The sequence below is a fragment of the Solea senegalensis genome, unplaced genomic scaffold (assembly GCF_019176455.1).
Source record: "Solea senegalensis isolate Sse05_10M unplaced genomic scaffold, IFAPA_SoseM_1 scf7180000013663, whole genome shotgun sequence".
In the NCBI taxonomy this organism is placed as follows: Eukaryota; Metazoa; Chordata; class Actinopteri; order Pleuronectiformes; family Soleidae; genus Solea; species Solea senegalensis.
The window spans coordinates 35,303-51,040 of record NW_025320863.1 but is presented as its reverse complement, the minus strand read 5'-3'; the positions used below and the strand labels follow the sequence as shown (position 1 = coordinate 51,040).

At 41.9% G+C, this 15,738-nt stretch overlaps 2 protein-coding genes across 2 annotated transcripts; one reads left to right on the top strand and one right to left on the bottom strand.

The window, feature by feature from the left end:
* The first annotated feature begins 636 nt into the window (after positions 1–636).
* LOC122760463 (thymidylate kinase-like) lies at positions 637–3,839 on the top strand. The gene is made up of 5 exons (XM_044015563.1): positions 637–844; positions 952–1,060; positions 3,010–3,100; positions 3,175–3,372; positions 3,722–3,839. The coding sequence occupies exons 1-5, from the start codon at positions 715–717 to the stop codon at positions 3,830–3,832; spliced, it is 639 nt and encodes a 212-aa protein (XP_043871498.1). The 5' UTR covers positions 637–714; the 3' UTR covers positions 3,833–3,839.
* A 627-nt stretch (positions 3,840–4,466) lies between these two features.
* Positions 4,467–15,580, bottom strand: LOC122760462 (cysteine protease ATG4B). Its single transcript, XM_044015562.1, has 13 exons — positions 15,527–15,580; positions 13,206–13,307; positions 10,929–11,000; positions 10,733–10,831; positions 8,546–8,647; positions 8,377–8,449; positions 7,811–7,890; positions 6,680–6,876; positions 5,866–5,944; positions 5,631–5,776; positions 5,433–5,489; positions 5,267–5,360; positions 4,467–5,161 (listed from the first exon to the last, which is right to left on the bottom strand). Exons 1-13 carry the CDS (start codon positions 15,534–15,536, stop codon positions 5,088–5,090), a joined length of 1,185 nt encoding a protein of 394 aa, XP_043871497.1. The 5' UTR covers positions 15,537–15,580; the 3' UTR covers positions 4,467–5,087.
* Positions 15,581–15,738: the final 158 nt, after the last annotated feature.

Below are 15,738 nucleotides of genomic sequence, written 5' to 3'. Positions count from 1 at the left end.
AAGTCGTACATTTACAAGAATAAAGTCGTAAATTTACAAGAATAAAGTCGTACATTTACAAGAATAAAGTCGTAAATTTACAAGAATAAAGTCCTAAATTTAGGAGAATAAAGTCCTAATATTCTAACCTGTTGTTTTAGAGGAGGAGAGTTGTTAAAATGAGTGCTGTGTTTTCACAAACAAGGAGATACTTTTGTCACATTGTCATAAGTATCAGAAAAGTAAATCGCTGCGTTTGTGGAGGAGAAAATAGCTGGAACGACTGAGTCGAGGTCCGGCGAGCACAGCGTCTCCGACCCCAACACCTTGTAGTACAGTATGTGGATTCATGTGATAAACTCCTCTTCTAAAACAACACGTTAGAATATGACGACTTTATTCTCGTAGATTTACGACTTATGCACATATAGGTTGTTTTGTAGTATGTATATCTGTATATAGAGATATAAATAGAATTATTTCTATTATTATTGTTATTATTATCATTATTTTCACTTGTTGGATTAACGTTTCGATCCACACTCCACACCAGACGGTGGCGGTAATGGACCAAATCGTTGTTTGCCAACCGTCATAAAATCTCAGAAAAGAATAGCGGAAGCGGAAGTGCGTCGCTATCCTTCCGTGTTGTGGTTTTTTTCAGTAAAAGGCGGGTAAGTGTTTCCTGTTGTTGTTGTTGTTGTTGTTGTTGTTTTCACACACAAACACGCTGTAATGGCGGCGAAGAGAGGAGCGCTCATTGTCCTGGAGGGAGTGGACAGAGCCGGGAAAACCACGCAGTGTAAGAAGCTGGTTCAGGCGCTGCAGCAGAGCGGCCGACCCGCGGAGATGATGCGCTTCCCCGGTAAAGACGTGACGTCCTTTGTCACTTTGTCTACTTAAACGTAATATTGTAGAATTATACGGTTGTGTACGGTTGATTTAACGAGTTGTGACGTAACTGTGCTGCAGACAGGACCACGACTATCGGTCAGCTGATCAGCGCTTACCTGGAGAAGAAGAGTGAGCTGGAGGACCACACGGTTCACCTGCTCTTCTCTGCAAACCGCTGGGAGCTCGTGTAAGTTATGACACTATCAGAAACCACGAAAGTATAGACAGTAAGTTATGACACACATGAAAGTATAGACAGTAAGTTATGAAAAACCATGAGTAAGTATAGACAGTAAGACACAATGAAAAACCATGAAAGTATAGACAGTAAGTTATGACAAAACCATGAAAGTATAGACAGTAAGTTATGACACAATAAAAACCATGAAAGTATAGACAGTAAGTTATGACACAATGAAAAACCATGATTGTATAGACAGTAAGTTATGACACTATTAAAAACCATGAAAGTATAGACAGTAAGTTATGACACAATTAAAAACCATGAAAGTATAGACAGTAAGTTATGACACAATGAAAAACCATGAAAGTATAGACAGTAAGTTGTGACACAATGAAAAACCATGAAAGTATCGACAGTAGTTCCGATGACTGACGTCACACACTCGCGTCATGCGACACTAGCAACGTAAACAAGCGTTGTGACATGAAGCCAGCTTGTGTTGAACTCCTTAGACGTGTGCAGTGGATCAGTGGTTTAGACCGGTACCCTGAGTGCGAAAGACATCATGGTCGCAAGTTCGACTCCACCCCTGGCTGATTGTCCATTGTAAGTCGCTCTTGATAAACGCGTCTGCTAAATGACACGTAATGTAATGTGTGCTGCATTCCATTTACATTGGAAGTCGGAGCTGGGAGTGATGACTGTGTCACTGAGAGTCATCGTTAGCAATGAATAACAATGTTAAAGTGTTAAACCGTGTCTACAGTTTAAACTCAAACTGTACTGTGTGTAAAAAGGATTTACTGGGAAACACAAGTAACTCTCTGACATCTTTCACTGCTTTATCCTCCACATGAGGGTCGTGGGTGACGCTGTGCCAGTCTCAGCTGACATGACTCAACTAAGATGCTTTACATTTTGAAATGACCGACATCTGATCCAACATTTTTGACCTCCTCCTAAGTCAGTATGGAGACGGTCATTATGGAATTTCCCATGTCAGTGAGTTGTTATGGTGCTAGAAACATACTTGAATAGCAGAATATCATCAAAATAGTTCTAGGTAGAGGACGCCTTGTCGAGTGTGGCACGTTCATGTGTGTGTATCGCTGAACAGCGACATCTGCTGGATTTCATAAATCATTGCAGGCAACCTGCATACATTTTTACATTTATCCTCGTTCAGCCTCATTTCTCACGTTTCACTTGTTTTTACTAGTGTTTATGTCACTGCAGAGAGAAAATCAAAGGTGTGTTTAATTACATTCATGATGGTTGAGTACCCTAACACATAATCCACAGAGAACACTGGCAACATGGCTGCCAAGAGGGACACCAGAAAAAATGATTTTAGTCACTTTAATGATTCACCTAAATCTAAAACATCTGCCAGCATTTATTTGTGATATCTTAATACATTTGTCACAGCACTCTCCTAACTGGAAACCACATTTTGCAAATCATTTCCTGTCCCAGACCAAAGTCCACAGAGAAAATCGCTGTGTTCGTAGCTCACGGTACATAGCTTTTCAGTTTGAATGATTGCTTTGTTACGTTACGTGGAGCAAAGAAACCACAAAAGATTCACATTTAAGGAGCTGAAAAATGAGAAAGATTGTTTTAATTTAAAAAAAAAAAAAAACCCAAAACCCACTCAAAACAGTGGACAATTAATTTTATAAATTATTAAAAACCAAAGCCACAAGACACATTTGAACTTTCTGATGGAGACAGAATTGACTCGTCTCAATTGTCTCCTGGGCTTGATATAGCTCAACCAAATTATAGATTAAAAATGACCTCCCCAGATAAATCTAAAACAGGCCACATTGTTTGGGCTCTCATGCTGCTCAACCACACTGAACACAGTCCATGTTCCTGCAAATAAAATTGACCATATGTGTTATATTTTGCTCACACTGACTGCATATTCAAATTCTTCTGACCCACAGACCTGTGATGAAGAAGAAGCTGGAGCAGGGCGTCACTCTGGTCGTGGATAGATACGCCTTCTCTGGAGTTGCTTTCACCAGTGCCAAGCCGGTGAGTCTCATCCGTTCAGACTGTATCAATACATGAGCTAAAACAAAGAGCTAGACGCGTCCCGTCTTCTCCAGGGTTTCTCTCTGGACTGGTGCATGAAACCTGACGTAGGACTGCCGGAGCCCGACCTGGTGATGTTTCTACAGCTCAGTCCCACTGAGGCTGCGCTCAGAGGCCAGTTCGGAGAAGAGCGATACGAGACCAGTGTTTTCCAAAGAGCGGTGCAACAGAAATTTGAACATCTGATGAAGGATCCTTCAGTTAACTGGCAGGTAGGAGATCCATGTCTTCTTCAACACGACAGCTGATTTTGAAATGTGGCACTCGTGTCAATGGTTGCTGCATCATTTGTGTTAACTTCCACAGGTAGCACAAGTAAACCTGCAAGCGCTCAGCTGAGGCCAAAGCGAACACGGTACTCGGTATACCAGTAAACACTTCACTAAGCACAGACTGTATCGCGTGTATATAAAAAGCAGGAACAGCAGTTATTTTCTTCCCAACCGTCGGCCAATGAATTTAACCGATGAACGGATGCAAATGTTGCAAAATATGTGAAGTTAGTCAAAAGGTGAACTCACTGACAGCAGCTTTAAATAAAACCACATGTTTCTGTTGTAGGTAATTGATGCTTCTCAGAGCATTGAAGACGTGCACAAAGACATCACCTCCCACAGCCTGAATGCAGTCAACACGGCCCAGAATCTGCCACTGGGAGAGCTATGGAAGTGAACGCTGTCGGGGGTTGACCAGCAGCCTCGGCACAGCAGCAATAGCTACGATGTGAACCTATTGGGCAATTGCAGCCTTACATTCTGTTTTGTCCACTAAAAAATGCTTGTTTTCACCAACATATGACACGTTGTGTTTGTAAGAGTTTGACTTTACTCACTCTGAATCGACTTTACTCACTGCTTCCCTCTTCCTGCAACAGCTCAAATCTATGACAAGATAGAGTGAGAGCAAGTGGACATAGAGTGGACATAGAGTGGACATAGAGTGGACATAGAGTGGACATAGAGTGAACATAGAGTGGACATAGAGTGAACATAAAGGATAATGTTGCTGCTGCTGCTGCTTAATCACTTGAATGCGTCATTACTTGACTGAAAGCAGAAGGTCTTTTTGCTGCGAAAAATAAGAAAAATAGGCAATTTTCAAAGATCTGGTTGGGCTTTTACCAAAAACATGCAGATCTGGGGATGAGGCAAACTGGACTCTAAATTGCCTGTAGATGTGAATGTTAGAGCGGATGGTTGGTTGTATCCACGTCCCTGTAGGCTGTACCCCGCCTTTGGCCCCATGTCAGATGGGATCATCAACCTTCATGTGGTTTATGAGGATAAAGCGGCAGAAGATGAGTGAGTGAGTGAGTGGTTGGGATTTTATTTTTTTCGATTTTTAATCCTCTTACATGTCTATATATTGTGTAGATTAAATAAATAATCTTTAAATGAACGAGTGTATATGTTCAAACTTGGCATGGAATAATTAACACAAGTTGTGTGAAGGCTCGACTTATTTTGGTTTCATTACAGGCTGTTACAGTCATTAGTGACAAATCGCGGAAGCCATGGGCGTCATGATCCATCATGTTCTATACAACATAAAACTGTTATGGCAATATTTTTACTTATGGAGTCTGGGAAAGGCACCATAATCAGCCCAGAATAAACATTTGAAGTGTTAAGACTCATAATGCAAACACATATATGTAAAGATGTGCATACAGATTTTATCCTGAGCTCCTGCTACGTCAGGACGGTGTCGACGTTGGATACAGAGAGTAATCGGGAAGTTGATCAGAGAACAACGCTGTGTGACACACACACACACACACTGACTATGCCGCTGGAGCTGGAGCTGGACAAGCTGAAGAGGACTCCAGAGATTGTTCTCCCCCTCCGGCTTTTCCTTCTGATACAGAGAAGAGACAGAGAATCTCTCGCCTACTGTCGTCAACAGTAAATCATTGTTCGCTTTTTCCTCACAGGGAAAGAATCTCAAACTCTTCGTCTTCCGAGTCAAAGAATCGCTCCAACCGGTCCGAGTCTGAGAAGTCTGTGAAGACAGGGTGAACGAAACCCATCAAACTTCAGGGTTTTTAAGTATTTAACGACATCATTTTGTGTAAATGTGTAAAATGAAAACGTGCAGAATATTTACCAGGAGTAAGGTTTAGGGTGTCGATGCTGACCATGTGAGATGGCTGACTGTCTACCAGTTCAAACATGGGGAGACCCCCTTTTTTGCAGGACAGCTGGAGGAAGAGGACATGTGATTTATGCTTTATTCAAGCAAACAGAAGAGCAGTGTTCACACACAGACATACCCTTCTTATGCGCATACACCAGTCGTCAAACTCGTCCTCTGTTTTGCAGAAGAAACCCTGGCCACACACCAGAAGACACAATCAGCTGTCTCACATCCATCATCATCATCATCATCATCATCATCATCTACAGTGGGCTTTTACTGTGAGAGACAAAAGCTCTGCAATAAAAAAAAAAGGTCTCCCTGCTGTTCCTACCGCTGCGATGGACGGGTCCAGCTCACAGATGTGCATGCGACATGGTGGATGCTGACAGTGGTACGTGTCGTCGGGGACCTGACCGTCGTCACACGGCTCCACTGCGAGCTGTGTGGTGTGTGGGTCCAAGTAGATGAGTTCCTCTCCTGATGAAGAACACGAGCAGAGAACAGTACAGTGGGAGATGGATGAGGTCAAAGTGAACGCATCACATAGAGCAGGTTCACAGACGTACCCACGTAACCGATGAAGTAATGGGCACTGTTGGGTTTCCCTCCGATCACACCCAGAGACTGTGGCAGCATGAAGCATTGCTGTGAAAAGAGACAAACCAAACAAGAAACACACTTTTAATCTGACCTATATAAAAGCTTGTAAAAGCTTTTTTAAGCAGAACTATGCAGGACTTTAATCTAATCTGAATGAACAGCTTCACAGTCATTGTGATGGTTAAATGGCTTGTTGTGGGGAGATTGGGGGCTGTCTCCACTCCTGCTAAAAACAGTGATGATGATGAAAACAGTGATGCAACAAGACTTCAGAATCAGGAGGTCTCACAAGAAACATTATATTGCTTCATGGCACCAGCTATAAGATCAAGGCAGCGATAGTGTCATTTCAGACAGAAGGAGGTGAGGAAGAGGTAATGACTTTCTGACCAAGCGAGGGGCCCCACGCAAGTGTTTCTTCTTCTTATTTTGAAAAGCACAGAAGCATGAAAAACCACACAGACATGGACCCACAGCTTGTGTTCACTGGCTTTGTTGAAAAGAAATACACATGACACACATCCATTGTAAGTCACTTTGGATAAAAGCGTCTGCTAAATGACATGTAATGTAATGTAATGTCATGTAACATGACCAGGAGGCGGAGCGTCAGTGGTGAGTTTTTACGACAGTGAGGATAAAATGGTGGACGATGGATGTTTACGGCGATGTTCTGAATGCAGGGGTACGTGCATTTCACAAGGACACCAAGTGTGTGTGTGTGTGTGTATGTGTGTGTGAAGAACAATTATGTAGGTATGAAAGTATGAACATTCACACCTTGAGTGTTTCGATGTATGCCTCATTGATGTCACTCAGGCCCAGCCTGAGGGGGATGAGCAGGACCAGAGGTCTCCACAGAGCCGTCTCCTCCTCAGCCAGAGCACACGCTCCCTCCAGGCAGCCATTCAGTTCTGAGACTCCCGCTGCTTCTGCACAGGCTCCTGCAGCGTCCAGCCACGGCATACAGAGGCGTTCTGCAGTCACACAGACGACAACACTGTCCATTCTGCTTAACAACAACATAGGTCAGGCTGCAGGTTGTCATTATGTTACACAAAATACACTGAACCACATCAGTAAGAAGTTATGCAGTTAAACCATAGACTGTATCTATTTATAAATGCAAGAGTACAACTGTCCAACGTGTTGCTTGACAGGCTTCAAACGTTTGGATAGTAAATACCAGTCAGTTCATTGAACATTGAATGGGTACTGCATATATAAAATAGTATATAACAGTATAATAAAAATGGACGAGGAAGTAGCCACCAGGGGGCGACTCCAATGATTGCAAAATGGACGTTTCACATTTGAATCTAAGTCTATGGGAAAATGAAATGAATTCTCACATGATTTATTACTAATCTTAACATTTTCCTAATGAGTTATGGTCTCAACTAGTTTTAGCATTCAATAGGATGTGATGTCATATTTCTTAAATGATGTTACCATGTAAAAAAAACAACCCAGAGAGTACAGAACATATGAGTGGACACCAGTGTGATTGACAGCTCATACTGTCCACTATGTGACTGTATGTTTAGAAAACTGCTAAAACCACAGGACCAGCAAATCATGAGGCTTCAAAATGGACGTCTGTATTGCAATCAGAAGACTACGTCCACTTTTTGTATACGGTCACATAAGCTGCTTTCAGGGGGCATTTTCCTGTGATGTTCCAGATGTGAGAGCACAATTGTCTGAAATAGCTGCTCCAGACATCCACTGGAACGTCTTCTGCTGGCTCCCTAATTCAAATTTCAGATAATGTCCGAGTGAGCCCACGTGAGAACACGACAGAATAAGTTATGGATAGAACTACGGAACAGTATCCTGCTGCTGTAAACACAATCGACTCACTGTGTTGATCGTGCGAAATGTGACATACGACAGCAAATTACAACTCACTGATCTCCTCGATGACCACAGTGTTGTCCATTGCCACGTGTACAACTAATCTGCTCCATGTATCAAACACTGCCAGCTTCCTAGGAGCAACACAACACAATGACACATTTAAAAGACACTTACATGGATGCCAGCAGCGACACCAGCACAAGCAGATTTTAGTCAGGTAACAAAAGGTACTGATGCTTTGTCTCACTATTTAATGGAATGAAAGCTTTACAAATGGCTCACTCGACTGCACCAAAGTCCACAGGAAAAACCCCCAATGATTTTAACTCATAGGGACAGACTCTGCTGGTTGTCCAATTAGGAAGAAATAGATTTTAATCAGTGAGCCTTGAGTGAAGTGGCTAAATTGTGTTTCTCCTGGTGTCCCTGTTGGCAGCCATGTTTTCACTGTGACATCCCATCTGTGGATTTAAATGAAGCTAAAACAAGATCTTTGAAGAACATTTCTCATTATTTCTCTCTAATACTTGCAAACAGATGCATGGCAGAAGTTGATGAAAAAAAGTTGAATTTTTCACTCCAAAAATACTTAAATCTTAGTACTTCGTAGTACTTACTTTAGAACCTGAGCCACTGTGTTTGGTCCATACCACTGACCTATGGGCTTTCCCTCTCCAACTCCCATTTGAGCTGCAGAGTTCAGAGAGGACAAACAAGCACTCAGCCAAGAGTTTCAGCGCAGAGCGAGTGAGCTCTGAACAGAACTGAAAGGCTGACTGTCATTACCGATTTGATGGATGGAATAATAGCTGTCTTTTTTGTCAATGAAGGCGTTGAGAATACTGATGTAGTCTTCTCTTTGTTTCTGGTCTGTGGCCCATCTCCAGTCTGAGAACAAAAAGTACAGTCATGAAAAAAACAAGCTCTGTTTTCATACTGTCCGATTACTGCGGAGGAGCAGTTAGTGACATCACCACAGGAGTCACACGACTGATGCTTGCACTAATATTTCACTACAGAAAAGTCAGTCAGTCTACCTTAAAATGCCCCTAAAAAATAAAATACCAGATTAGGAGGACCTGCGTTTGTTTTACTGCTGTCAGCTTCTTCTTTGGCCAGTTACAGTAACTTCCATTCACATTACTCTTGCTCCTGTGATAAGCACGACTGTGAAGGGTCATGATGTAGTAACAAAGTGACAAACCAGCCCTTTAAATGTAGAAGAGCGTACCTAGAATTAGCTGTGAGCTGCAGCTGCTTTAATTAACTGATAAATGAATGCCTAATTATTGCTGCCTTGCACTTTGTTCCTTATCTGTAATATTTAAATTTCACTGAAACTTCACAGTAATAGACTATAGAATGCCAAAGTAACTCAGGTCCAACTTCCCTACCAGTCGCCAAAGTGTGGAAAAAGAATACTCAGTCATGTTTTCGTGGTCCCCCTTAGTGTTAAGTATAGGCGATAAAACACGCAATGTTGAATTCCCTGCGCTTATGACGGCAGCATGCGCATTTCACCGTGAATGTTACCGCCCACCAGTAAGTTTACTTGGAGAGCTCCACCTTAGCTCCACCTTGTCCCTGCGAGAGTGCAGGCGAGGGAGGAAGAGCGGTATTATGTCAACGCGGAGGGACAAGTGTGCTGTTGGTGGCTGCACAGTGGAGCACAGTGTTTTACAGAGGATTTTATATATGAAGCTAATGTGCCGGATAAAGTCAGCAAACGTGTGTTCACATCAGTATTTAGTCAGCGACGTACAAACACACACATTGTTAAGAAAAGGTCACACAGAGGTCATAACTGACCATTCTGACACGTCCTAATTAAACATATTTGTTCAGTACGTCCTCCATGACCGGAGCACAGACTCAGTCTGATACAGTCACATACAGCGGAAGTTTATTCAGCTCGCCGCTGGCGATCAGTGGTGCTGTTCCTAAGTGTTTTTAACTGATTTACAGTTGGACAGTGTTGAGTGGCGAGCTGCATAAACTGCTGCTGTATGTGACTGTATTAGACTGAGTCTGTGCTCCGGAGACCTCCGGAGACACAAGGATCGAGCTGAACACTGCCGAACTGTAAATCAGTTAAAAAAGACTTAACAATCCTAAAAACATGGGTTAATCTCTGACAATTACCAGGGAAATGTCTAAAATCTCAGTATTTAAGCATCACACTGCTGCTGTATTTCAGTCCAGAGTCTGTGCTCCAGTCATGGAGGACGTACTGAACAAATATTTTTAATTAACTGACACTGAAAACAACTGCTTTACAAGTCACAAGACACTCGTTTGTGTGTGTGTGTGTGTGCGCGCAAGCGTGCTTGTGTGTGTGTGATAAATGTCATTCATTTGCATAATTATAATAAAAAGTATTTTGTATTTAGTAGTTATAAAAAAAAAAAATGGGGAAAAAAACTTGGGACACAAACTCGGACACTAACAACACTTAATCAGAATCAGCGGTGAATTTACCATGGCTGCTGACATTGCATTAAAAGTTTTAGCAGAAGTGTTTCCTAGCGTAGACACATCTCCGGTACTGGAATGATCTTCTGAAGGTTTATTTTCAACAGAGTGAAATGAACAGACTTAGGGACACTTTGGTGGCTTCTGAATATTTAGGACTTCAAGCCACACCGCGATTACTGATTCCTCGGAAGAGGAAAAAAAGTTTCTATGGGGCTTTGGATCCACATTCCCATTTTATTTGAAGCAATATTATCTGCCTGCTGCGTAAAGCCGACAGGAAACGCCAAACCAGAAGTCTCTCACACGTCTAGTTACGTGTTTCTGCCCAAAATAAGGTCTATAGAAAAGGTTAAAAAAAACCTGTTTGATAACAGTATCTAACAAGTCAGGCTGACACGTTGCTGTATTAATACTTTATCCCACCTCCTCCTTCATCAATATGACAGAATGTAGATAACGCTATCTACATTATCTATCTACTATCTACAGCGCTCTTACCTCTTCCTAAATGTCGACACAACAAGGCTTCACCAAGGATCATCTGTCCACATCGTAACATGCAACCCCATCCTGTGTCTGATGTTGGTCCTGTTCCACCTGGAACACACATCCTTCATTAACACATTTCATTAACAAGAAGTGAGTGGGTCTGTGAGGAGCTTAGCAACAACACTCACTAGTGGTTTTCACTTACCAATCGGAGGGAAGTTTTTTCTGTATGTGAACCACAGTCGTGAAGTGACGTCTGATAAAATCTCGTCTTTCTCTGCACAAGGAGCAGAAACGACCTTCTTACAGTGATAAAGAGAACATGTGCTCACGTGATAATTACATGACAACTTGAAAGGGATAGTTGTGGATTTCTGAAGTGATGATGATGATGATGACGATGATGTACTTCTAAACGGTCAGTGAATTACAAACAGGTGACTGCTCTCTGTGCACTCCCTGTGTCGAGAGGCAGCTGGAGGTGGGTGGATGCAAACTCAGCAAAACAAAGTCGTGTCCAGTGACACCAGAAAAAACAGATTTCAGCCATTTAGCAAGAGGTTTAGAAAATGAAATCAGAATAATAACAATAATAAAAATACATCACATTTATATAGCGCTTTTCTAGACACTCAAAGACGCTGTACAAACACAAAACAAAACAAAAACAAAAACAAAGGACATGACTGAATTAAAACAATGGGAAATAGACAGTTAAGTGTTTTGAGGTGTGATTTGAATGTCTGTAGTGAGTCTGAGTTCCTGATGGGTTGTGGGAGTGAGTTCCAGAGAGTGGGGGCGGCGGCAGCAAAGGCTCGGTCCCCCAGGATTCGGCTCTTTGTCCTGAGGGGAGTTAGGAGGCTGGAGTCAGCGGATCTGAGGCGGTGGGTGGGACAGTGTAGCTGGAGGAGGTCAGTGAGATATGAGGGGGCCAGGTTATGGAGGGACTTGTAAGTGATGAGGAGAACCTTGTATTGTATGCGGTAAGGAACTGGAGCTGGTGTGGGTGAGCAGGCGGGCAGCAGAGTTCTGGATATATTGTAGTTTTTGAAGGTGAGTGGAGGGGAGACCGTAGAGGAGGCTATTGCAGTAGTCGAGTCTGGAGGTAATGAAGGCGTGGATGAGGATTTCTGCAGTGGATTGTGAAAGGCAGGGACGGAGACGGGCAATATTGCGGAGGTGGAAAAATGATGTTTTGGTAATATGGTTTATGTGGGGTTTGACTGAAAGGGTGGAGTCCAGGATACAACCTGTTTGATCTTCTTCCCTCTGGCAGCGTTACAGAACACTGTACACCAAAACTGCCAGACACAAGAACAGTTTTTTCCCCCAGGCTGTCACACTACTGAACACTTGAACAGTTTATTTATTCATTATTTATTCACTATTTTGCACCTTATCGTTTATATACATAAATATATCTATATATAAAAATAGACCGGACCTCTGGACACCTTATTTATTCACTTTCGTTGAATGTATGTTAAGTTATGTTGATTTACGTTTAATGTACAGCGTGTGTTGGATAAAACCGGAGTCAAATTCCTTGTATGTGTTCACATACTTGGCCAATAAAGCTGATTCTGATTCTGATTCTGATTCTGATAGCGCCGAGATTGCGTACAGAGGGGGAGGGAGTGACTGAGTGAGTTCGGTGAGGATGAGTTTTGTTTTGTTGCTGTTGAGCTTGAGGAAAACTGTGGTCCATCCAGGTTTTAATGTCGGCGAGGCAGTGTGTGATGGTGGAGAGAATGACTGGGGTGATGGATTTGGTGGATATGTACACCTGGGTACATATCCACCAAGTCCATGATGACGGATGATATGACCAAGGGGAAGCATGTAGATGATGAAGAGGAGGGGGCCGAGCACCGAACCTTGGGGAACACCAGTGGAGACAGGGAAGGTATTTGATTTGAAGTTGTTTATGGAAACGTAATGATGGCGGTCGGAGAGGTAGGAGGAGAACCAGGAGAGTGCTGTGCCGGGGATGCCGATGGTTTGGAACTAGTATGTTGATGGTTTTACATGCTGTAAGACAGACTTTTCAAATAGGAAACTCGTGCCCAGCTTGTAATTGGTACACTGTACGCACAGAGCACATACTGTGTAATACACTATGAATAATAATGTATTCTAGTCCCAGCTGATGCTCTCTAGTTCCCATGTTAGTAAGAAATGGAAACAATGTTTCCACAGTGGTTCACAGATCACAAAAACAAGATGGAGGCCTCCAAGAAACTTGGACTACTTTGAACTAAAAGTTTGGAGTGTTACAAATGAAACAAATGAAAGATCTGGAGCACAGTATTGATGTGTTCCCATCATAGTACATGTAGGTGCTGGTTATTTTGCTAATATTCCTAATGGAAAAGCAAAAAAATAAATACCGTACAAAACTGAACTGTTCACTCAATGGAAACACGACAAACAATACTTTCACTCTTCTCTGTCTCATACACACTTGAATTCCCAGTCCTACCTGCGAGTGCATTGTATTCTTTGCCTAGGATCCACACTGGCTCCGAGGTCTCAGGAAAATCTTCAAACTCTCCAAAGCGAAGTGTGTCATACGTCAAGGTAGCTGCAAAACAAGACATGCTGTTCGTCAACTGTGGGCTTGTGGTAAATGATCAGTAGCAATGTGATCCAGCTGATTTAAGTGAAGCTATTTGTCTGGTAGTAAAGATGTGGTTTCCATTAGTTGCTCGAGAAGAAGTGCAGGCATTTCCAGTAACGATGTTCTATATATACCTACAACAACAGTAGCAAGCATTTCAAACCCATGTATCTTTAGGTTAACCAAGGTCTCATTTTAAATGCAAGGCAGCAAGTGGAGGATTCTTCCTGAGGGATAAAATAAAGGTTCACCTTTCATATTGATGTGTTTTTCATGCAGAAAAGGGACACACCTTTAAATCAAGCTCCACAAAGTTAGGGAAAACTGAATTGATATTGGACATCTATAAAAGTTGAGAAACTGATTTTTTTTAAGTGATTAAATTGTTTCAAGCCAAAATGTTTAAAATCATAAGGTGACTAAGGTCATTATGGGGTCATCAGGCGTATTTTTGCAAAAACAAAGTAAGAAAATAAGAATATATACTTGCTGGCCACTTTTAGGTTTGACATACACTTGTTCAACTGCTCAACTAAATGCACTTATGGATGCAGACATGGTCAAGAAAAGAATGTGGAATAATGTGTGATTTAAGTGACTTTTTAAGTGAACATGGCCTGGTTGTTGTATGGTTGTGCATGACTAAACATTTGAGTTGTGCTTCAAAAAGGAAACCTTCATTACAGCATCTGGTGGAAAATTCTGAATATTTTGTTTAGAACCAAGCTGTAAAATAATCAGTAGCTTGTATAATGAAAGAGAAACAGGACAAGAAGGAGAAGCAGAGGCAAAAGAGGAGGAGACATTATGGATGCCAACTGCCATGAAACGCCAAGAGAGAAAACAAAAAAGATTTTGCCAGGCCTGGTTTGGATTGAAGTAAGAATATTTTTGTCAAGAAAAGAAATAAGAAATAAAATACTATGTATCCACTGTGATGAAATGATGACATGAAGGGGGGAGAAAAGAAGAAGTGGCAAAGCGGGAAAATGCAAAATTATGGATGCATCAAACATCAAAATGTAATCAAATGTTAGATTGAACCACTACAACTGCACTTAATGGGTACTTTCTGTAGATAGCACATACATAAAAAAATCAATTCTGCACATTTGCACTATGCACAAATTCTAATAATTGTTTTTCCTCAGGTGTTGTATTACGATATTCCCATTCTTTTTGAGGAGTGCATGTTCTTATATTTATATATTACTTTAGATTTTGTAAATATTTCATTGTGACATTGGAATATTTGTATTTCATCTCTTATTTATTCTACATTGTGTCGTAAAATAAACTTATACTACTAATAAACTGTAAATGTATTTATTCTAATAAATTCAGACGATTGTGTTTACAAGTGTAATACAGGAACTTAAACTGCTGTATTTGGGGATTGAATTGAATTGTTGTATTTTCAATTGTTTAGTGTCTATTCATAAACGGTAGAAACTACTTGGAAGTTACTATTTTGATGGTGAAGCTCAATCATATTTTAAATCCATCGCACTGTTTGACCTATCTGGACATTTTGATAGCTATTGAAGAACTATTATATCGCAATATCAAATGCTATTGTTTTGTTGCCCTGGTTTAACAGGAAAAGTTGACAACAGTTACGTGACACACAATACTATGATTTACACAAAGAGAACTCTGCTCTCTCTCACTGAGTGTTGTTATCTCTCTCTCTCTCTCTCTCTCTCAAAGCTAACAACATTAGCCAGCAGAGACGTAGCATTTGTGCATGTGACGGTGACAGGACAGCGTCGGCTCGGTTGTGTTCGTCTTGGGCGGAGCACCACGTTAGCACTAACTAGCACTAGTCATGTTAACGGGGACAAAAGACGCAACAGACACACAAGTCACTAAGACTGACTTCATGTTGGACACGTAACAGGAAGTTACAGGACAGAACATTGAGCTGTCAACGTCAGGAAGTCACTACATTAAGCAATACCAGCAGGCTAGCGACAGTTAGCAGTTAGCTTTAGTCATCACTTTAGCGGGCTAACGTCACCGAGGCTATGAAGAAATAAGGCGCCGTATTGGCTGAAAATACAAGTCCACCATGACAGAGGGAGACATTTGTGTCCCCCTGTGTTGTGACTAGTCTGTGTGCTGACACGTTTGATAAACTGAAGAAGAAACACAGACTTTTGTTGCTGTAAAGGCTCGCTCACCTGCATCCATCCCGACGGTCCTCACCCTATCTTGTTTGTTGTTTTCTGCTCTCCGACCCTCTCCACCAATGGGAGGAGAGTCCCGCTGAGGAATTCCGAAAGGGGCGGGGCTTTCCCCACGACATCCAATAAGCGGTGAGAGGAAGGACAAACTATTGTTCACGTTGCAAATTTCACGCACACAAATGTAAAGTCGACAAAATGTCCCCCTA